Source organism: Vanessa cardui, chromosome 12 (genome assembly GCF_905220365.1).
Source record: "Vanessa cardui chromosome 12, ilVanCard2.1, whole genome shotgun sequence".
In the NCBI taxonomy this organism is placed as follows: domain Eukaryota; kingdom Metazoa; phylum Arthropoda; class Insecta; order Lepidoptera; family Nymphalidae; genus Vanessa; species Vanessa cardui.
This window is the reverse complement of record NC_061134.1, coordinates 4055190-4075360: the sequence shown is the minus strand read 5'-3', so window position 1 is coordinate 4075360 and position 20171 is coordinate 4055190. Positions and strand designations below refer to the sequence as shown.

The 20171-nt window shown below is 34.8% G+C and overlaps 5 protein-coding genes across 10 annotated transcripts in view; 2 read left to right on the top strand and 3 right to left on the bottom strand.

Annotated features, from left to right (window-relative positions):
* Nucleotides 1-169: 169 nt before the first annotated feature.
* Nucleotides 170-2749, top strand: LOC124534412. The gene is made up of 6 exons (XM_047110277.1): nt 170-764; nt 964-1027; nt 1136-1260; nt 1822-1944; nt 2050-2131; nt 2529-2749. Exons 2-6 carry the CDS (start codon nt 978-980, stop codon nt 2686-2688), a joined length of 540 nt encoding a protein of 179 aa, XP_046966233.1. The 5' UTR covers nt 170-764; nt 964-977; the 3' UTR covers nt 2689-2749.
* Nucleotides 2750-3046: 297 nt separating this feature from the next.
* On the bottom strand, nt 3047-4133 carry LOC124534489. Its single transcript, XM_047110390.1, has 3 exons — nt 3939-4133; nt 3550-3677; nt 3047-3315 (listed from the first exon to the last, which is right to left on the bottom strand). The coding sequence occupies exons 1-3, from the start codon at nt 3998-4000 to the stop codon at nt 3098-3100; spliced, it is 408 nt and encodes a 135-aa protein (XP_046966346.1). The 5' UTR covers nt 4001-4133; the 3' UTR covers nt 3047-3097.
* Nucleotides 4134-5092: 959 nt separating this feature from the next.
* On the top strand, nt 5093-6181 carry LOC124534375 (transmembrane protein 203-like). Of its 2 annotated transcripts, XM_047110179.1 has the most exons (3): nt 5093-5289; nt 5368-5536; nt 5620-5992. In XM_047110179.1, the coding sequence occupies exons 1-3, from the start codon at nt 5140-5142 to the stop codon at nt 5727-5729; spliced, it is 429 nt and encodes a 142-aa protein (XP_046966135.1). In that variant the 5' UTR covers nt 5093-5139; the 3' UTR covers nt 5730-5992. The 2 variants fall into 2 exon arrangements, with proteins under 2 accessions (XP_046966135.1, XP_046966136.1); XM_047110180.1 differs by lacking the exon at nt 5093-5289 and having other exon boundaries at nt 5362-5536; nt 5620-6181.
* A 45-nt stretch (nt 6182-6226) lies between these two features.
* Nucleotides 6227-10619, bottom strand: LOC124534150. Its single transcript, XM_047109845.1, has 12 exons — nt 10505-10619; nt 10157-10283; nt 9103-9661; nt 8560-8777; nt 8135-8459; nt 7987-8070; nt 7846-7881; nt 7435-7662; nt 7038-7241; nt 6843-6984; nt 6523-6624; nt 6227-6429 (listed from the first exon to the last, which is right to left on the bottom strand). Exons 1-12 carry the CDS (start codon nt 10599-10601, stop codon nt 6278-6280), a joined length of 2274 nt encoding a protein of 757 aa, XP_046965801.1. The 5' UTR covers nt 10602-10619; the 3' UTR covers nt 6227-6277.
* A 587-nt stretch (nt 10620-11206) lies between these two features.
* LOC124534445 (inositol hexakisphosphate kinase 3) overlaps nt 11207-20171 on the bottom strand; it is a 36242-nt gene continuing 27277 nt past the window's right edge. For 3 of the 5 annotated variants that reach the window (XM_047110327.1, XM_047110328.1, XM_047110326.1), the window contains 6 exons: nt 17475-17601; nt 14753-14876; nt 14320-14396; nt 13867-14042; nt 13548-13756; nt 11207-13463 (listed from right to left, as the gene is read on the bottom strand). In XM_047110327.1, the coding sequence (XP_046966283.1) occupies nt 12800-13463; nt 13548-13756; nt 13867-14042; nt 14320-14396; nt 14753-14876; nt 17475-17601 (1377 nt within the window). In that variant the 3' untranslated portion in view covers nt 11207-12799. Of the gene's footprint in view, nt 13464-13547; nt 13757-13866; nt 14043-14319; nt 14397-14752; nt 14877-15371; nt 15461-17474; nt 17602-20171 lie in introns of all 5 variants that reach the window. The other 2 variants (XM_047110329.1, XM_047110331.1) reach the window with 2 other exon arrangements.

Genomic DNA, 20171 nt, shown 5'->3' with positions numbered 1-20171 from the left:
TTTATTTTTTTTCTATACTACAAATGATCGTCAAGAGACTTTTTTTTATGTATCAGTTAAGTACCACCGCCCATAGACATTGGCGCTGTTAGACACCAACCTTGGGAACTAATATGTTATGTTCCTTGTGCCTGTATTTACAGAGGCTCATGCATCCTTTAAACCGGAATACAACAATACCAAGTATCGCGACTTGGCGGCAGAATATTTTTTGAGTGGGTGGTATCTCCCAAGCCGGGTTGCACAAAACCCAAGTCAGCTAGTGGTGAGTAAATAACAATGTGTCAAACTTTGTCATATGTGTACCGTGGAATTTATATAGTTGTCAGTTGACAAGGCCATTTTTTGTTCAAGATCAGAAGATTATAAATCCTCCTTGGTCAGTTACTACTGGCCATATTTTACGTATCTTCTGTGATAACCTCTACATAAAGTTTCCAATCGAAAATGACAATGACATTCAATTATGTATTTTATACACACCTTTATTGATATTGAAGATTAATTCTTTTTTTTTATAATTTATATGTATTAACGTTTATTAAAGCCGCATTGTATAAGAAAACAGATTTATTACTTCACAACCTAAACAATATTTATGCATATGTCCAACTATAAACCGAAAACATCTAACAGCAATCGTAGTGAATTTTTAATAATAAAAAAACAAACAATGTATACTGCTTCGTGAGACGGTATATTAATAAATTATTAACAAAATAAATCATAAAGTTCATACCCCAAGGAGTATTTTTGGAGTTCTTGTAAGTACTGCACTCTATAATTATTTAATTTTATATTGAAGTTTGCTTGAAACTTAGAAACTGACGAAATTTGAAATCATGATGTCTGCAAACTTGCGACATATTAATCTAATCAAAGACAATGGAAACATAGATAACTTTACTACTTTGTATCTACATGTTATATTCAAGAATTTATACATATGACATTTTTTTTCAGCTCGGTAAAAAGCAATGGGCTTAATACAATCGATATTTTGTTCTATGATTTTCTGCGTCGAAAGGTATTTGTTTTCCATTTTTGCTTATTCACAGTTATAAGTAGATATAATAATAGTATATAGTACGACAAATACTATAAATAAGGCTTTAATTCTTTTTAATTTCTATAGAGTGCTGACATGGACGTGTTGCGCGTTCTTGCTTATGTTACTCATGTTCACGATCATCATATTGATGATATACGGCATATCAGTTGGATATCACTACGCGCAGAAAGAACTTGCTGCGTTTGCAAGTAAGCTGATGTATTTAACGTATTTTTTTTCTATCAGGATAGTAGCAGCAGCCTTGTAACACAACCATGCCTCGTCACAAAAAGCCTGGAGTCTCTCACAGACTCAAACAGAGTCTAATGTTTTATTCCGTGATGGAATTTGGTCAGAAGGCTATTTATAGGCCACATACAATAACATATATTGTTTTTCTGTAATTGAACATTACAGAAATTTATGGATAATTAAAATGACAACAGCTGCTGTAAATGTTTACATTAACAGTCTGTTCATTTTCCACTGCTGGGATATACATGTGACCACATTTCGTTGAAATTAGACACATTCTGGTTTCCTCATGATGTTTTCCTTCACCGCTGAATATGAGTTGAATTATAAACAAAAATTAAGCCCACGAAAATTCAGTGGTGCTTGTCTCGATCGGAACCCGCAATCATCGGTTGAGATGCACGCGGTTTATCCACTGGGCCATATCGGGCGGATAATGTTTAATAGGATCAAAATAGTACAGCTTCAGTTGGGTATGTTTAGTTTTATGTCAAAGTTTCGCTTTTTTTCTTTAGTGTCGTCAAGATCTACAACAGAACCTTCGCTCATGCGACGTTCTGGCCAAGAAGGGCGACCAGTTGTGCGACTGGTGGCCGTTAACCGAACAGAAGTTGAACACGCTCCGGCACCAATACTCGGTAGGTTTATCATCTTTTTTAAAAGTAGTCATTAAATAGACACAATAATGTACACAATAATGATGTACACTTGGAATACAATATTTCTACTAACATTGTTTTCAGAGGTCTATCAAACCAAGAGACCAGGAGAACGCGTATTTCTGGAGACATCTGAAACTCCATTCGTAGTTCTTGAAACAGAAAGGTATAACTTGTATTTCATTTTTTTTTTTAATATACAAACAATACGTAGATACCTACATGTTCGATTGCTAACAGCTATATAATTCGTTATTATCACACGAAGTCTTGTCATATAATTATTTATGAGCATAGTCATATATTAAGGAGCATTTAAATCTAGTAACAAATTTATTGCCTTATTCGGCTATGTACTATGAGCTGTTGAATTAATATTATCAAAGATATTTATTACGAGGATCCTATAGATAATACTATTTTTATTAACTAGTAAGAAACATTCCTAAAACCTAATATAACCTGTTAGATGTAATTGTTCTGCTGCTAGGTAATTTAAAAAGTGTAATGGTTTGCAATTATTTATTAAAATCTCAAAAAATTATCATTTGATTGTGTAATAGCCCACCAAGGCAACCGAAACTAAATTCACAAGAACGAGAGTTGGCGCGGAGGTTGATCGGTCGTTTTCGCCGATCGAGAAACAACACTTCGACAGTAATACCATTTTTAAGACCCCTCAACACAACGGAGCCTCCTATACTAATAAGAAGCTCAGGCTAGTCAACAGGGAGCATTCATTTTGGAGGATTTTATATCTTTATAAATAAACTATTTTTGAAGATATTGATTTTTTTTTCTCTGTAAGGACTTACTCCTTACTTATTTTTAAGCAAAACGAATTTAGTATTGTAAGAATAATTTAAAGTATTTAAAAATAAGACCATGGACTCCGTATAAATAGATACTACTTTTCATATTCCTAAATAGAAAATTCGTGGTGTGATCACATTTCGATTTTATAATTAGAAGGATATTATTTCAGCTGTGTGAAACTTACAGACTATTGAAAGATTTTCAACACATTCGATTATAATATTTATTTAAAAGAAATTTAAAAAACAACAAAATGGCAGCTGAAAATGCACTTTATTTTCTTATAATTATACACACCTATGGCACAGAACATTTTTCAAATTGCAGCAAATTTAGTAGTATTTGTTGTCAATATGTCAATAATTGTAGAGGTTGTGTTTGCCTTCGTGTTCGAATAAGGAGGATCGTCAATATCTCTGCGCGCGATACGATGTGCGAACCCACGCTGAACTGCCTTGTCAACCGAACGCATAACATGACCCTTATCTTTCGTAGGACCTGATCGCAATGCACCCGCTGCTTCGGCGGCTTTTGCTGTAATATGAGGAATATTTCAAAATACATGTAACCTTTTTTGTTTTTGATGAGTCATAAATTATGTTCAACGGTTATTTGTATCATATTATATACTGTGAGTTTTTGGTATTTTAAACAAAGTCAAATTGTTCTATCTGACTGTATTTAGAGATAATAACACTGCAGACTAAATTATAATGCAGTATAAAGTAAATACAGACAAGTAACTGCATGCAGCGCATATGAACTTACCCATGGATTCCACCGAATTTTGTACAAAACAATAATGGTATCCTATACCAACACCAAGGACCATTACAATTATTATTGTGAACATTAGACAGCACGTCAACATTGCACATACCGTACATAGGGATATTCTGAAACAGAGTTACTCTAAGGTTATCTACTTCTCGACTGTTATTACCTAAAGGAATTGGTAAGTAAAATTATGTTACCTATATTTTTACCACTTAACTCAAACCTTACCTTTATCTATATCTACTCTTATAACTATCAATTTTAAATTAAATATATATTTTATGAGACAAACTTTATATAATGTCCAGTATATATCATAATATTAAGGAATACGATATATCAGTTTGAATAAATATATTCTCCGCAAAAATAAAAGTTACCTTTCGAGAGCATCTAGGACAATTGATACAAATGAACTTAAAGAACAACACACACAACCCATTTTGCGAATTTCACGTCATTTGTTTGAAATATTTAAACTAAACGATTTTAAATTTCTCGAAACATTATGGACTGAGTAATTTACTAATTTGTACAGATTTATTCAATGTTAAAAATTTACATTTGCAAATCAAATTGACGTTATGTCTACTAATGTAACTTTATATAGATTTACATGTCATGTATGATTAGACTTATTTACATTAAGGCCTGGATTATGTATACAAATAAAAATTCAAATATTTACTGTACATAAACGCATGGAATATGTTCAAGAAGGTCACAGCATTTTCCCGTATAATCGCAATTCCGATTTTTTGGGTGGTATAAGTCCAGCCTTTATGTAACTAGTGGGTGGCATTAAGACACTAATTAGTTGAAATCTTTTGAAGTGACGATATTTGAATCGTTTGTACGGTTCAGCCTTTTCGCGCCTGCTCCAGCTCTTGCCCTTTACTTGACATGAGACGGATGTTACCGTTAATATAGTGACCTATACCGACTAAGGTTCATCCACGTTCCATCGTTAATTATATAGTGTCCTATACTAAAGCTCATCCTCATTCCTAAGAGACTTTTATTTTGCAAATTATAATTGAAGTTCAAAAACAACACCTATTCATTATTTACTGTTCGGTGCGTAACAGCTCTATATATTGTTTGTGATTACAGGCTCCTTTTTATATAATATTATATTTAGTTGTGAACTTTTGATGAATGTAAGCAGGTGCAAGCCTGATCTCAATTATTTACTTCGTGGATAAGTTAGATACAAGCCCGTCTGGATTGAAAATAAGCTAATTTTTTACTGGCCTATTTATACTTCTATCGTTTAGCAATTATGTATATAACAGGTTTTAAAGTTATTTATATATATTTTTATTTTTTATACTAATTGAAATATTCCAAATAAGGATACCTATTTTTCCTATTCTATGTATTCTTATAACTTAAGACCTTCAATTATTAAATACAAAATAATGCAGAAGCATAATGTTATAGTTAATAAGTTTATTATACTAAATATAAATAGATTATGATACAGTTAAATCATCACAATTAATAAATTTATAATACTAACAACACAGATCTGTTATCAGACGACAAGTGCAGCAACACGGTTTCCATGTGTCAATCATTATGGCAGATGAAAACATTGCGAAAAAGAAACAGGATCATAAAAATCCAAAGCGCTTTCCAAACAAGAAACATGCAATTAAAAAACGATTACCTGTTAGACCTATCGAAGGCGACAATGTGATATATGTAACTAAAAAGACTAATTTTAAGGTAACCAACAATAAGAAAGGTGTAGCTGACGGAAAATTGCGAACTTCAACATTTTCTTCTTGATTTGTTTTGTTTCAGGCCCAACTGGATAAATGCTGTGATCTCCTTGCTAAAGGAGAAAAAGAGATCATACTTCATGGATTAGGAGCTGCTATTCAAAGATGTTGCAACCTTGCTCTTCAACTTGAAATACTGTTCTCAGGAACTTGCCAAATAGAAGTTAACACTGGAACCGTGGATGTAATCGGTAAGTACATTCTATAATGTTGTAGTATAGTTTATAGACATATCAAGAAAGTTAATGTAATGTCAACAATAAATTTTTGACAGATGATCTGGAACCGCTGACTGATGATGTAGATTTTGGAGCGCAGATACGACACACATCGTCCATTCATATTCGAATATTCAGGACAGCATTACTCGGTGCAGTCTCGTAAAATGTTCTTTACATTAAGTGAAATAGTACAGTGGATTGGACTTACGGTTTTCGAGATATGGATAAACTTAATAACAATAACAATATTTTCTGCATTGTTGGCGCTTAAGATTGATGGTGTGGTGAATAGTGCTTGGTGGACTATATTTGCCCCTTTATTTGTGAGTGATGCTATGAATGCATATTTTTGTTGTATAGTATGCATAAGAATGACTTTAGAAAACTCTTATAAGGCATCAATACATAGAGCATCATGGAGTTGTATATTTCTAGGCTTAACTTTTGTATTTAAGTTCTTATTGTGTAGAAAGCTCCAAGGTGATTCAGCCATAGAATATAGTGAGGTGTTTGCACCATTATTTATTCTTTTACAATTGATAGCTGTAAGAGCATGTCAGTTACACCAATAATAAAGTATTTGTCCACTTTGCTTAAATAAATGTTTGAATTAAAGACATGTTTTACTTATCAGAGTTTATTAAAAGTTACTAGGAACATTATAATATTATTAATTAATACAAAGGAGCAAGAAAAATAAAAATAACTTATTTAATGAAAAATACTGAAAAAACCACCTCTGTTCTTTTTCTCGTCACCTCCAAATGAAAATGTAAATTTATTGCTTTGACTCTGAGCCATAGCATCTGATGTATTTTCTGATGAACTTTTTCCAAAAAAAGAAAAGCCTGTTTTTCTAATTCCTTAAAATAAATTTAAACAATATAAAATAATAATTTTTGAAATTGTATAAAATACCTATTAAAATACTATATAATGTAAAAACTACTTAATACCTGACAGGAAATTAGGTACCTCCTGAGACAATACTTCAGAATTATTATCATTTATTTCTGTCATTGGAACATCAGCTTTAGGAGATAAAAGTAAGCTAGAATCTGAATAAAAAATTATAATCAATTTTATCTTCTACTCCACTTTAATTTTATTACTGACTGACTGTTATCTCATAAAAATATATCAGTGAACTAATATTAAAAAATTACATTCGTGAAGCGCCTGGATCTCACATGATTATAAAAATACAGTTTATATTATATGTACTATATTTTTATAATCAATTTATATAAAATTTATATGGATGTTATTTTGATACCAATACATGGAGGATAGTCTCCATCTCCTTCGTCAAAGCCAGTGGTACTCATCGATACATTCAAAGAATCAGGAATATTTTGAGATCCATGTGTGAATAATAATCCAGCTACTGGTGTATCTTTCTGTGTCTTGTTATTATTCTAGAATAGACGACATACATACCAATTACTTTTAATAATATGTTATCCTAATTATACTCATAAAAGTTCATTACATTTTCATTGGATGTAGTGCCATTATCTCCCAGGTTTTGATCTTGATCTCCATGACATTGATTTGTAATTTTGTCAGCTGTGTAATCGTCTTCAACTTCCATCGCTTGAACTTTGTTTATATTATCAAAAACATTATTCTTTTCAAGAAAAAATTTTGATGCCACAATATTTGTTTCAGCTCTCTAAGAATATTTCCATAAGAATATGTAAACATACTATAAATGTGTTAAAATAAAATTTTAACAAATATACCAATTATATTGCACACAATGTGCTGCCTTGTTAGAGTGAAAAACTTATAAATCTGTTTCAATCCCAATTGAAGTAATTTATTGAATTTTTAACAATAGAATTGGTACCAATGCTAATATTTACCTTAGAGGTGGATGATGTTTTAGAATATTTAAATTGAGGTGATAGGTCCAAATTGTGTTTCTTGAGTATAGTTTCTTTCATTTGTATGTAGCTGTCTTCACTAGCAGTACTGGCATTTAATTCATTATTCTTACCATCTTTTTCAACCATATCAGCATCATGAGACTTTTCTACATCAAATACGCACTCTGGATTGGCGTTAGGTGTGCCATTCTTCTCTTGAGAATTCTATGCAATATTATTAAAATTAATACGAAAAAAGAAACTGATTACAATAGCAGCCGCCAAAATATATTTTATCTTAGGAGTGTATTGGGCTTTTAGCTAAAATATTTGTAATAGCTACTTGAATTTGTCAGTAAAACACTTTCATTACTGGGAATTCACGTAAAGCCTTTGGTCCTCACGTACCTCCTTTCCAATCGTGTCCGATTGGTCTCTTTCTCTCTGTTACAATGGGAGTCACACTTTGACTTTTATTTTCGCATAAAAAAATTATATTAAAGTACGTGTATGGAAGGATACATTCATTGTTATATTTTAATGATATACCTGAGAAGGATCCAAGAATTGCGTAGGTGGTACTAAAATATTCGGTGTTTCTTCGATTTTCTCACTCCCAAGTGTTTCGTCAATCTGAAATATAGCATTTATATAATCTGATACGTTATTAATAATCCCATTAAAAACCTCATTTTACCTTTTCCTGTGAACATTTATTGGTATCTATTACTTCTTTCTGATGTTCCTTTTCAGCCTTTATGATATTAACATCTTCAAGGGAATTAGGTTTAATATTAGATACTATTTTATATGTCTCAACACTATCCAATTTTATATCTTCTATAATGTGTATTAGTTTATTTTCTGAATAATTCTTCGTTTGATATTCATTAACTTCTTTGTCCTTAGTAAAATCAGTTGGAGATTGAAAGTATGATGAAACATATACATCTCTAGCTATCTCATCTGATCTTTTCTTCTTAGTAGGAGTCTGTTCTAGTACTATGTGTTCTGATTCAGATCTCTTAGACACATTTTCAGAATCTCCTTTCTTTATCTATAAAAATGTACGCTTTTATTATTTTAAAAGCCATGTACTTTACAAAGCAATGAACTAATTACGTCATAATTATAATGAAATGTTCCCTAAATATGTATAGCGTTAGTTTTAGCACTAATTTTCTACGATTTGGCCTTTTTCTACTGACAGTAGCGATTAAATTACAGATATATTCTTTCGAATCTAAAATTGTGCTATTAAAAGTCAACTGACCGAATACCTGATCTAATTTGATAGAAAGAATATCTAAATCAATGTTTCGCAGCTGCAGCTTGGGCAACTAAAATAAAACATTAGCCTAATTTTAATATATTTTTAAATCTATAAATAAATAAGAAATAAATATGAGACAACATCACATACATACTCTGATCCCAATGTAATTAGCTAAACTTGTGTTATGGAAAATCAGAAGTAACGAAGGTACCACAAACACCCAGACCCAAGACAACATAGAAAACTAATGATAATCTATATCGACTCGGCCGGGAATCGAACCCGGCACCTCGGAGTGGCGTACCCTTGAAAACCGGTATACACACCACTCGACCATATATTTTTTTGTTGTAATTAAAAACTAAAGTTAAAGTTAAATATTTAGCTACCACCATTGTGTTATCACTGTCTGTAGTCAAATTAGGCCAAGACTCTTCAGTGAAAATATCCACTGGTTCCTTTTCACAATTTTGTTCTAACGTTACAGGAATTGATTTGGCCGTTTTAATAGCGTTTGCATCGCATTTCTTTGTTAATTCTTGTATATCATTAAGTAATTCTTTAACTTCGTTACTCTTATTTCTTATTCTTTGTAGGATTGCTGGTCGCTCGTGTACCATGTACATTGCTACTTCTATTACATGCCTTTTGTCTAAGTTTCTCAACTCGGTTTTTCTTTTGTTTATATCATGAGTTAATTGTTTTGTTTCACTGGTAAGGTTCAATATGTTGTCTTTTAGTATTTTGCTTTTATTTAATGTTTGTATGTAGTTGTGAACAAAAGGAATGCTCTCGTATCGTTTTTTAGATGCAATCCAAAGATCTTCATATTTTTTAATCCCATTGTTTACCCTTTCTGTTATAGCTATTTTCCTCTCCTTAGCCATCAACAAATCTTTCTTAAGTTCGACATTTGCTATTTTAATAGTATCAACAGCACTTAATAGGCTGAAAAATTTAAACATATATTTCTGTCTTTCTTACGACGGTTTATGTTCGAAAATAATTTAAATTAAAAAAATAATCTTTACTACAAAAAAATATGATAGTTATTATGTTGTACAACAAATATACTATATAAAATAACCCTAAGCATTTTTTTTAAAAAAGCCTAGTGCTTTTGTCAACTTTCGTTGTATTAGACTTTTATAAAAAGAGGAGAGAACAAAAAATAGATATTTTTTCCAGAGTGCAGTTTGTGTGTGGTGCACTGATACAACTCCCCCAATTCCCTCCTAAAGATAAGATATAATGGTGGAATTAATCTTAACATATGGGATTAGTAGGAAAAGTTAGCCTCCCAAACGGAATATCATTGCCAATAGAAGCGGCTCATACAATAACAAAAAATAAACGTTATCTATAACCTGTTTATTTTAATCATTGATTCAGTCCTATGTTCAGATTATTTTATGAGTTTTGACCAACCATCGATCTACTTGCCTTTTAACTTCTTGTTCAGCGAGTTTTATTTCCGTCTCCAACTTTAAATTACCATTATTAATAAAGTTACACACTTGTTTCTGTTGCTCGGATTGTTTACGCAATTTGTCGACCAAATAAGCTTGAGCTAGGCAAACATGTATACATAAATCAACACTGTTTTCGATTCTGCGTCCGGTTATTTTATATATTTACTTAAAGATTTAACTTTAGTAATTTTTTAAAATAATCTATTAAATAGTAATAAAATTAAAACTCATTGTTATTAACTTTACAATATTGTTATAAAACATTTTTCATTTATTTATGTAACTCGTATAAGTATTGATTTTTAAACATGTATCGTACCTTTAATGCATTGGCTCGATAGAATAATTTTAAATTGAGATTCATCCACTTCAGTAGATATTTTTTCTAATGTTTGCACATCATTTGATTCTGCCATTTTGTTTTCTCGTTTATTTAAAACGATAACCGGGTTAAATCAATATTAAAAAAAATAAATATTATATTTTAAGTGTTTACTTAACGTTAAATGAAGAATAATAAGAGTTCTCTTAATTTTGAAAGTAGAATTGGCGGGTAAAATTGCTTTTTTTTTCAAAATAATTTTGGAACCTACGCCATACTGCCAATGAATATGGTCCTTGTCTATTGATCTATTAACCTCAAATATATTATATATTTAAGATCTTATAAACGAATAGATAATATCTAATGGTGTTAATAGAAACTAACATCAGGTTTCAAAAATAGAACAACGTGGTTCAATATTTCTAACTTAAAAGGAGCGGATGACTTGGTACTTGTTTAGTACAAATTATTTTGTATCGTGTAAAGAGACGTTAAAATGTGGCACTTGATGGTTAGTGTTCCCCTCTACCTGAAGATATACAGAAAAAAATATTAATCATTCCTCATAATGTGCCATTAACCTCGGGAAACAAAATGTCCTTCATGCCTGTAGTTGCACTGGAAAATTTTATAAAGAATTTCTCACGTAGGTAATAGTGTGTTTTGTCGTAAGGAATATGTTAATAAAAAAAACCATTCACGACGAAAATATTCTTTATTACATCAAGATAGTACTTATATTAAATGAAACAAGTTAAATTTAATACCTAAAATTTATTTAACAAAATAGTGTCATACAGTTATTTAAAATAACAGACATAAATGATAATATTATAATACAGCCTAGCATCCTAAATAAACCAGGTACTTTTTATAAATTTATCCCACAAAAGTAAAATAAAACAAATGACGAATGCAGCACGCAGGAATGTCGGCTAACGCTAATGGTCACTCGCATTCACTGTCTCGTGTACGACTTCATTTATTTGTTAACACTGACCGTAGACGTTGAGATCTAAATTGAACAATATATTTCTCTTCGAAAAACCATTCACTTTTATCAAACAATCACACTGCCTTCCAAATCACACGTTGACCATTGATATTTAGAGAAGCAAAGTCAATTTCTATACAAAATTGTTCAGAATAGGTCTCAACTTCTATGCACTGTTTATTTCTCGTGAACACTTCACCACTTTACACAATTATGGTCAAGTACCCATGCCACTCATTCACTTTGGCAGTGTAATTTATATTCTAGCACCTATGCCAACCAAACAACAGAAATCCAAACCTAAACCGACTTACTCCTTCCTGTTCAAAGTCCTAATAATACTGTTTGTTTTACAAATAATATTTTATCTTTTTTTTTTCGTAGTACATAAATAGTGTTTTATTTTTCAATTAACTCTGGAATCTACTAACAAATTTTAATTTTTATAATTTTTATTCACAAATAGTACTGATTTTTATTTATTATAATCAAATTAATTTACATTTAGTTAGCTTAATTTTTCAAATTAAAAAAGGATCAAATTGGACACGAATCTAGATCCTTCTATTTATTTTTGTAATTACATGTATTTTGTTAATTAAAGTACTAATAACAAATGCGCAATTTAGGATCAAAATGCAGAACAGTCGGGCAACATCACAAAGGTTACGACTTTGACTACCTAACGTTACATTTATTAGGGAATGTCTACATCTGGGCTAAATATATATTTTACGAAGCTGTCCATAATACAAAAACCAAAAGTAACTATCGAACCGAAGGATACAAAAGCACGTCAATCTGGAAATACGTAATAATAATACTTAAAAATACACTTTAGAATAGCTACTGGGTCCCTTCAAATTATAATAATTTTAATATTATTTATTAAATTATATTTGTACCGCCAACTTTGAGAAAGTGCGACGACCGCTCGGCGGCCGCACGGGCGAGGGAGACGTCTACGTACAAGTACAAGGAACGGCGGACGAAGCGAAAATACCCTGCTTACAACCGCTCGATGTAATCGGCCGGCGGATTCGTATCTTTAACTAAGGTCAATAGGAGCGTTCAGTCGAATATTTTATTTATAATTTTAAGGAAATAGTCTCTTTCAAATATGTGTCACGTCGAACCTCGAAGCGGGCGAGCCGACCGCACCGAACGTACCGACCGTACCCACCGAGGTCTCCGGGGCGGGACCGACCGCGGCCCTCTCCGACTTCGACCGAAAGGGGATTATATTATTGCAAGTTTTGTCTAGAGTGCGCCGACGCGGCGCGGACGGGGCCTCATTAACTGTAGGGCTGCGGGTGCAGGATCTCGGTGAGCAGGCGCTTGAGCGAGTCCACGCCCGTGAGGAAGCCGCAGTCGGGCCCGTGGTGCGGCGTGGCCGTGGCCAGCGGCGACTCGGCGTCGGCGCCCGCGAAGGCCGTGTGCGCGAAGTCGATCATGCGGATGTCGACGCGCTCGTCGGGCGGCGCGGGCGGCGCGGGGGGCGCGGGCGGCGCGGGCGGCGGCGCGGGCCACGCGGGCCGCGTGCGCGCGCGCTTGCTGGCCGCGTCCGCCGCCTCCGCCTCCGCCTCGCCCTCGTGGCGCCACGACTCGCTGCTCGTGGACGAGTACGCCATCCAGCTGTCGGCCGAGTCCGGGCTGGGCGGCTGCAGGCGAGGCGAGCCGCGGCCGCGACTCGAGCGCGCCTCCGCGGGCTCGCTCGGCGCGCTCACCTCGCCCTCCTCGTAGCCGCCCATCGTCTCCTCCGAGTGTGGCACGAAGGGCTCGCGCGCGTCGCCCGAGATCTCGTCGTGCAACGTCGACATGTCGAAGTGGCCCGGCGAGGGAGCCGACTCCGAGGAGCCAGCTGAGGCGTCGCCCTCGTACTCAGAAGAGGCGCCCCCGCTCGTCTCGTCCGTGACGAACTCGTTCGCCACGTCACCCTCGTATACTATCAGAAGCGAGCTGAAAAAAAAGGTCGAGTCAAATCTAGCGGCCCGAGAAAGAGTAGTCGAGTTCGAGCTAGTCGCGTCTACGCGCGTCACTCACCAGGAGTAGAACCGGTAGCTGGTCTGCTTGGCGATGGCGCGGCGCAGCGCGTCCAGGTCGCGCAGCACGCGGCGCACGACGCGCGCGCGCACGCCGCTGGCGCCCGCCGCGAAGAAGTCCCGCAGCGCCTCGCGCAGCCCGCTCTCCGACAGCGCGCGCCCCCAGTACTTGTCCCGCCGCACGCAGGCGCCCGTCTCCGGCACGTATACCTGAGGCGATTATGGAAACTTAGAATATGTAGCGATGGCGATAGAAAATCGAAAATCAAGTATTCAGCGGCACACATCTACTCTATTACATTCGTGGTGTGAAGGCTTACCTGCATGCCGCAGAGACGCACTCCGAGCGACGCGGAGGTGCTGGCGGCGCACTTGGCGATTTGTTTGGTGCGTTTCTCCGCGGTCGCGTCGTCGCCGTGCTGCCGCGTGCCCATCTTGAGGTCGAGCACGCACGGCCGCCGGTACGACGATGTTATATTCTCCATCATTAAGAAATCTATCAATAGAAAAGCAAACATGACGTACATTGGATATGTAATTATCTCATTCAATCGACGTACATTCGAGTTGAATTCACTCGCAAATACACGCATACGTTGAAGGAGACGTCTGCTTACAGCAGAACTGAATGTGCTTCAGATTACTTATGTAAGCATAAATTCAGAAAAAAATATTGATTATATTTGTTTATGCACGTCGATTTAATAATTTAAGATGCCTCTATGGCTGAACATAACAGTACAAAACGTGTTAAGAATTTTTTTTGGACTCACATTGCTTATTGGAGTTGTCCATGTGTGCAATGCTCTTTAGAACTTCGCTCGCATTACCGTTTCGATGCACTTTAAATCTGTAAAAAGAAAAAGTCGGTGTAAAGTAAGGCCGCGGCGGGTAAGGCTACGTCGTCAATTAGGAGCTAATTGAAACACAGAGCTGGCGTTATCTGTTATATTGTTACATTTCAATCAAACTGTATAAATTACCACGACTCCACGACGCAAGTCACATTCGGAGGCTCGCCGTGTGAGTGGTTCGTGCATCGCTCACGCATTAGTGGGATAGTTAAGTATTGCGATGATATGAATTAATGGCGACGTCGGGAGCCGGTCCGGCGTACGTCATAGTTTCTGAAATATGATAAAGGACACATGACAAGTGTCGAGGAGTGTACGGCTTGAGTGCGAGCGAGCACGCTCGGATACGCACTTGAATACGTCGTCGCGCTTGCGCTTCCCGCCCAGCGACTGCTTGCGCCCGTTCTCGTCGCGGAAACATGGCGAGTACCGCTTGTCCAATTTCATGCTTCCCGTGTTTGAGGCCTGCATCACGCCTGCAACAAACGGCCAAAAAATCATTGCTTTTTTCCGTCTCCATTCGAATACTTGAAATACCATTTGGCTAGTTTTATAAAACAATATATATCTAAAATTATGCACAAAATATAAATTTTGATAAGTTTTTTGTGCAAACATAGAAAATACTAATTTATAATTTTAACGCAATCGATATTAAATGTGTGGACTATCTTAACAACGAGTACATAAATTCTATTTCCTATACTTCAATATAGTATATATATATTTTTACTTACTATTTTGCTAAATCCAGCTTTAATATAAATGAAAAGTGATAATATATCAAGTACGTAATTTTAATAAGGGTTTGTATATCTTTTGTTATGTGTCGCTGTATTTGTGTGCGTGTGAAGTTAATGTATACAATATGTGTGTTGTGTCGTGTGTTGGTGTGTGGACTTCGACGTTGTGTTGCGTGCTGTCTTGTATGTAAGTGTGGTGAATGTAGGTTTAAGTAAAGGTTTACAAACCCATAATGTAAAATTACCGCTAGGGCGCTATTAGGGGCGGTTGTGTGGTGAGCCGCCGGCGTCGCTCCGCCAGCCGCAGCGCCGCAACCCTTGCGACAACAAGGAAACTAATATTGTGTTCCTGACCCCTGACCCGCTCCCGCTCTCGCACTCAAACCCGCCTTCCGCCCGCCCGCGAGCACTCGGCTCGACCCTAACAAAAGTATGCTACTAAGCATCTAATGCCATATTATTCGCATTTCAGATCAGCTTCTTTGTTTGCTTTTATCTCGTGCCTTATTATTTTATGACCAATTTAGTAGTTATAAAGTAAATAGTCGAAGCCAAATATCACATAAACGAGATTTACATGAAACAACGATTTGATTACATAAGTTTAGTTATTATTAGGATACATAGAAATGTAAATTTGAATTATATTTTAGATGTTTAATTTTCTAATTAAAAAATACGCATTCCGTTAGAAAAATAAAGTAAGCTGTATAATTAGTGGCATTAAGATTTTTTTAATATAGCAGGAGAACTGGCATACAATTATAAAATATAAAAAAACATAATCATCTCGGAAACAAATACTCGCCAAGTCAGTTAAATATTGCCATATTCAAAGATGGTAGTATAAGTAGGTGAAAAAAAATTAAATGTCGTTCTAACTGGCAATACAATTTCTAAAAGCTTTAAGAGACAGTAGGTACACATGACACAATAGCTAAGTTGGTGTTATGCCGTATATGGGCGTTTGCTGACCCAGAAATTTTAAAATACCTATGTCAAAGAATATTTCTTTCAAATGTCAACTTTGTATAACTATGTAACAGGACTAATACTCTTGTTACCAACTTTTGGCTAGCCTGACTGATATCTGTAGGTGTGTTTCTCTATATTTAAAAATATATAAATAAAATCATCCAAATGCCAAGATGCACGGCAGGCCCAGATTGTTTTATTATTTTTAAAGACAATTTGTGTAATATCACAACCGTGCGACTCCTGCCAGACAATGATGACTTACGTTAGGCCAAGTGTCTGCCAGCTCTCGGTTCATTGCGGTACATTAGCTTTTTAATTTCATCAAACACTGATGCATTCAATCTTTAACATTTAATCGTTTTAGCTCAAATAATAACTTTGATGAACTGAATGTAATTTGATAAGACTAGCTACCATTGTTATTGTTATTTATTTAATTGAAATCGCTTGTTTTTTTTTATGTGTACCAATAAAATATTCATATAACTATATAATAGTTTACTATTTAATGAGAATCACACTGCATAACGGCCCTCAATATTTGAATAAGAATGTGTATTCATTTAAATTAAAAAAAAGTCAATACGTTCGCGACTGTTACTTATCAAAGTATTCTTAAAGCAGAGAAGTTAGAAAAATTATCAAATCTGTGCGAGAAGCCATTCTTTACAACTCAGCCTAAATAATAAAACGTCTTAACATTAAAACTCACGGAAAACATAGTTAAGAATTCCGCGTGTTTTCATGCGTAACGCGTTAACCGTTACTTTCACAATAATATCTAATATATAGTTTTCTAAAGAAAACAATTGTAAGTATATTATTCGCGGTCGGCGGGTTTGTTTCGTCACCCAGGCATCTCTCTCACGCGCACATCCAAGTGAAGTGAGCAGCAAGGGGAGTTAAATCCAATAACATATTAATCACATTATCCCCCTCATTCACGGTTTACGCGTCGATACATAATCGAGTGCGTAGATAAGATTGTTAACGGATCTATTGCGTCGAAATAACCGTACTTGTTTACTGTGACGCAAATCATATTCACGAATCGATAATTATACACAGAATACAATACGATTAACATTCAAAAAATAAATAAAATAGCGTCGATTGCAAACGAAAAATAATCGAAAGCGATAACTCCCTTAGTGCTCGAAAACATAACAACAAACAATTATTTGGAGACAAGAACAAGAAAAACTAAACATCGAATAAATATATATGTATTGATAAATTTAAAATTAAAATGATATGTTTGATGCAATGACTGATAATGATGCATTCAGCGAAATCATAAAAGCGCAACGAGCAAACGCTTAACTCCGTCTAATGTCAAATGTCGATCCTCACCTTTGTATCGGGGAACGAAGCTCTGGATGTCTTCGGGAATGTTTTGGTAGAAATGCAGCTCGCGTATGTTCAGAGGCTTGATCACTGTACTGTCGTTCAAGACCAGGAGTCTGGTGTGCCCGCCAACCTAAAGCAACGATCATAATCATAAAACTTACAATATAAGTAAGTATATTTATGTATACTTATATATTTTTAACTGGTAAGATTCCCCGATATGTTTCAATTATTCCTAATACAGAATGACCATGAAAGTTGAATTATTACAACAACAAAAAAAACCGTAGAACCTGTTTTTAGTACACATGTACCAACATGTAAGTTGCTCAATACAGCCTAACTATTTAGCAGACGATGATGTCATATATTTATCAAAGACAAGGGTTTACATAAGTTCTTCGAATTTATTTTATTTCAACCTCGTTATCATAATTAGCGTTATCCGATAAAAAATACAACATATATGACGCATCTATACAAACTTAAAAACAAAAATATAAAATCGTACGATGACCGAAAATATACGTAACGATACGCATTCAACAATATTTTTACAGTAAATATGTTATTTTTTGCGAACATAACCATGTTAAGCCGAATACTTTATGAATACAATGGGCTTAGCCGGAATCCCCTCTCAAGATAACACCGACATCACATTTTTTTAGAATTACTTGGAACCTTTCTCCTTCTCTTTATTTGTGCGAGAACGAGACAGAGGTTTAAAATAAAAAAATAATCCGTTGTCTTATTAGTGTCTGCGGTCGGAACACGGGTAACGCACACACGGGAGGCAATGCAGTGGAAACGCACTCTACTAGCGTCGTATTGTAACGATCAAATTACAAACGACCGTGAAAAAAGTTTAGCTGATGCCGTTGACCCGGAGCAAGCGTCTACACCTGAGCACTCCTCGCTGACCCGGCCTATAGCAGCACATTAAACATGTTCTGACCGTCTCGAGCGACTATTTTTGATTTGGTCTCGAAATTATCACACGAGTCTAAAGTTCGCGATATTAAACTGGAATCAATATTTGTTTACGACTGAGATTCGTCTTGAATAATTTTGAACGGAAGTCTTGATGTCACAAGTATTTCCCACGCAAAATTCATGCCAAACAATTCGTCTCATTTCATATTTAGAATTGTTTGATACCGTTCTTATTACAAAATTATTTTAATCCAACGTTGTGCTAAAATTAAAATACATTATAACTAACAACATTTATATAATATATATCTCTTCGATCACCATATACTATTTTGATAGTTGATCGCTTGCCAGTTAATTTATAGTTTTAATTAACGTATGAACTTAACCAAAATTTATTTTTTACTTGGCAACATTATAGATTTTGTAGGTAAATAACATATTTTATCTGTGCACTTTTAGTGGCCAGTAACAGGTCGGTAACAATGAAGGTTGTTTTATTTATTAATTTATTCAATCGCTGCATATTTCAACTGCCACGTCATTATAATTAAAACTGCACTCATTGCACGAGTTAACACATTTAATCATTGTCAGCGAATAGAACAAAGAATACAAAATGCATTAGTAACTAGCTTTGTAAATATAGAGTCAATTAAATGGATATATCTATCAACATAAGATTGCGGAACTGTTGTGTTATATCATAGGAAGGTGAATGAATAATTAACAGCCACATAGCCTATTCGTTACAATATGAGCATTTAAACCAAAGATTGCTAATTAAAAAACGGCCCAACGCTATATTTTTGTCATACATCGTGAGTTTCCATCAACCCACATCATAGCATTTGCCCAATAGTAACACTGGCTGTTTATTTGCGCTTAGGCCAGCAATGCTGACTGTTTACTACCAGGCGTAGAATACTGACAGATATTTAAAATAAATATATTTTAACCCTACACACTTAACGTGAATTACCTCCTTCAGGCAAAAACAACGCAGAACGAAAATTGAATATAGTAAAAATAGAGTTTGAACATCTGGAAATCAAGGCGTTGAAATATTTATTTGTATATAATCTTGTTTCAGTTTAAGTTCAACGTATGTTTCCATAAGTCTCATTTAAATCGAGGTCAGTGGTAAATTCTGCACTATTCCAATAAATTAGACATGATAGTCAGTCGCGCTACCATAACATAATTCAGTACAAATATTGTATCATAGCCGAAAATAAAATGAACCTGAACGTTTTCGCGGAACAGAGATCATCTTATATCAGATATATTTTTGTGACTAACGAATGTCATATAATACATAAATATAATGCAAGAGGAAAATATTAAAGATTATTGCTTATCCTTAAAAAATCGTGATAAATATCAAACATAAACATGTGCTTAATCTATTTATTTCAAAATATTTACCATATTCGGAAATAAATAGATTAAAACAAAATCATCTTAAATTTAGATAATGGAATGAAATGAACCTAACAATGAGGTCAGCTAGATTAATCATTGTTTTACTACTAATTAATTTCAAAATTCTTTATAAGAAAGGAAATGCTGAAATAAAGGGAAACGGATAAGCAAATAACATATAATTTCTATTAACACTTACAGCGATCGATTTAAAACGACATAAATATAATCACGTATCGTGGTTACGGTGACGTTTTGGATTTGGACTGCCTAAATAGATAGATAAACAAACTGAATAGGTATCTTAATGATGTATGATTTTGGAAACAATAAATCAGG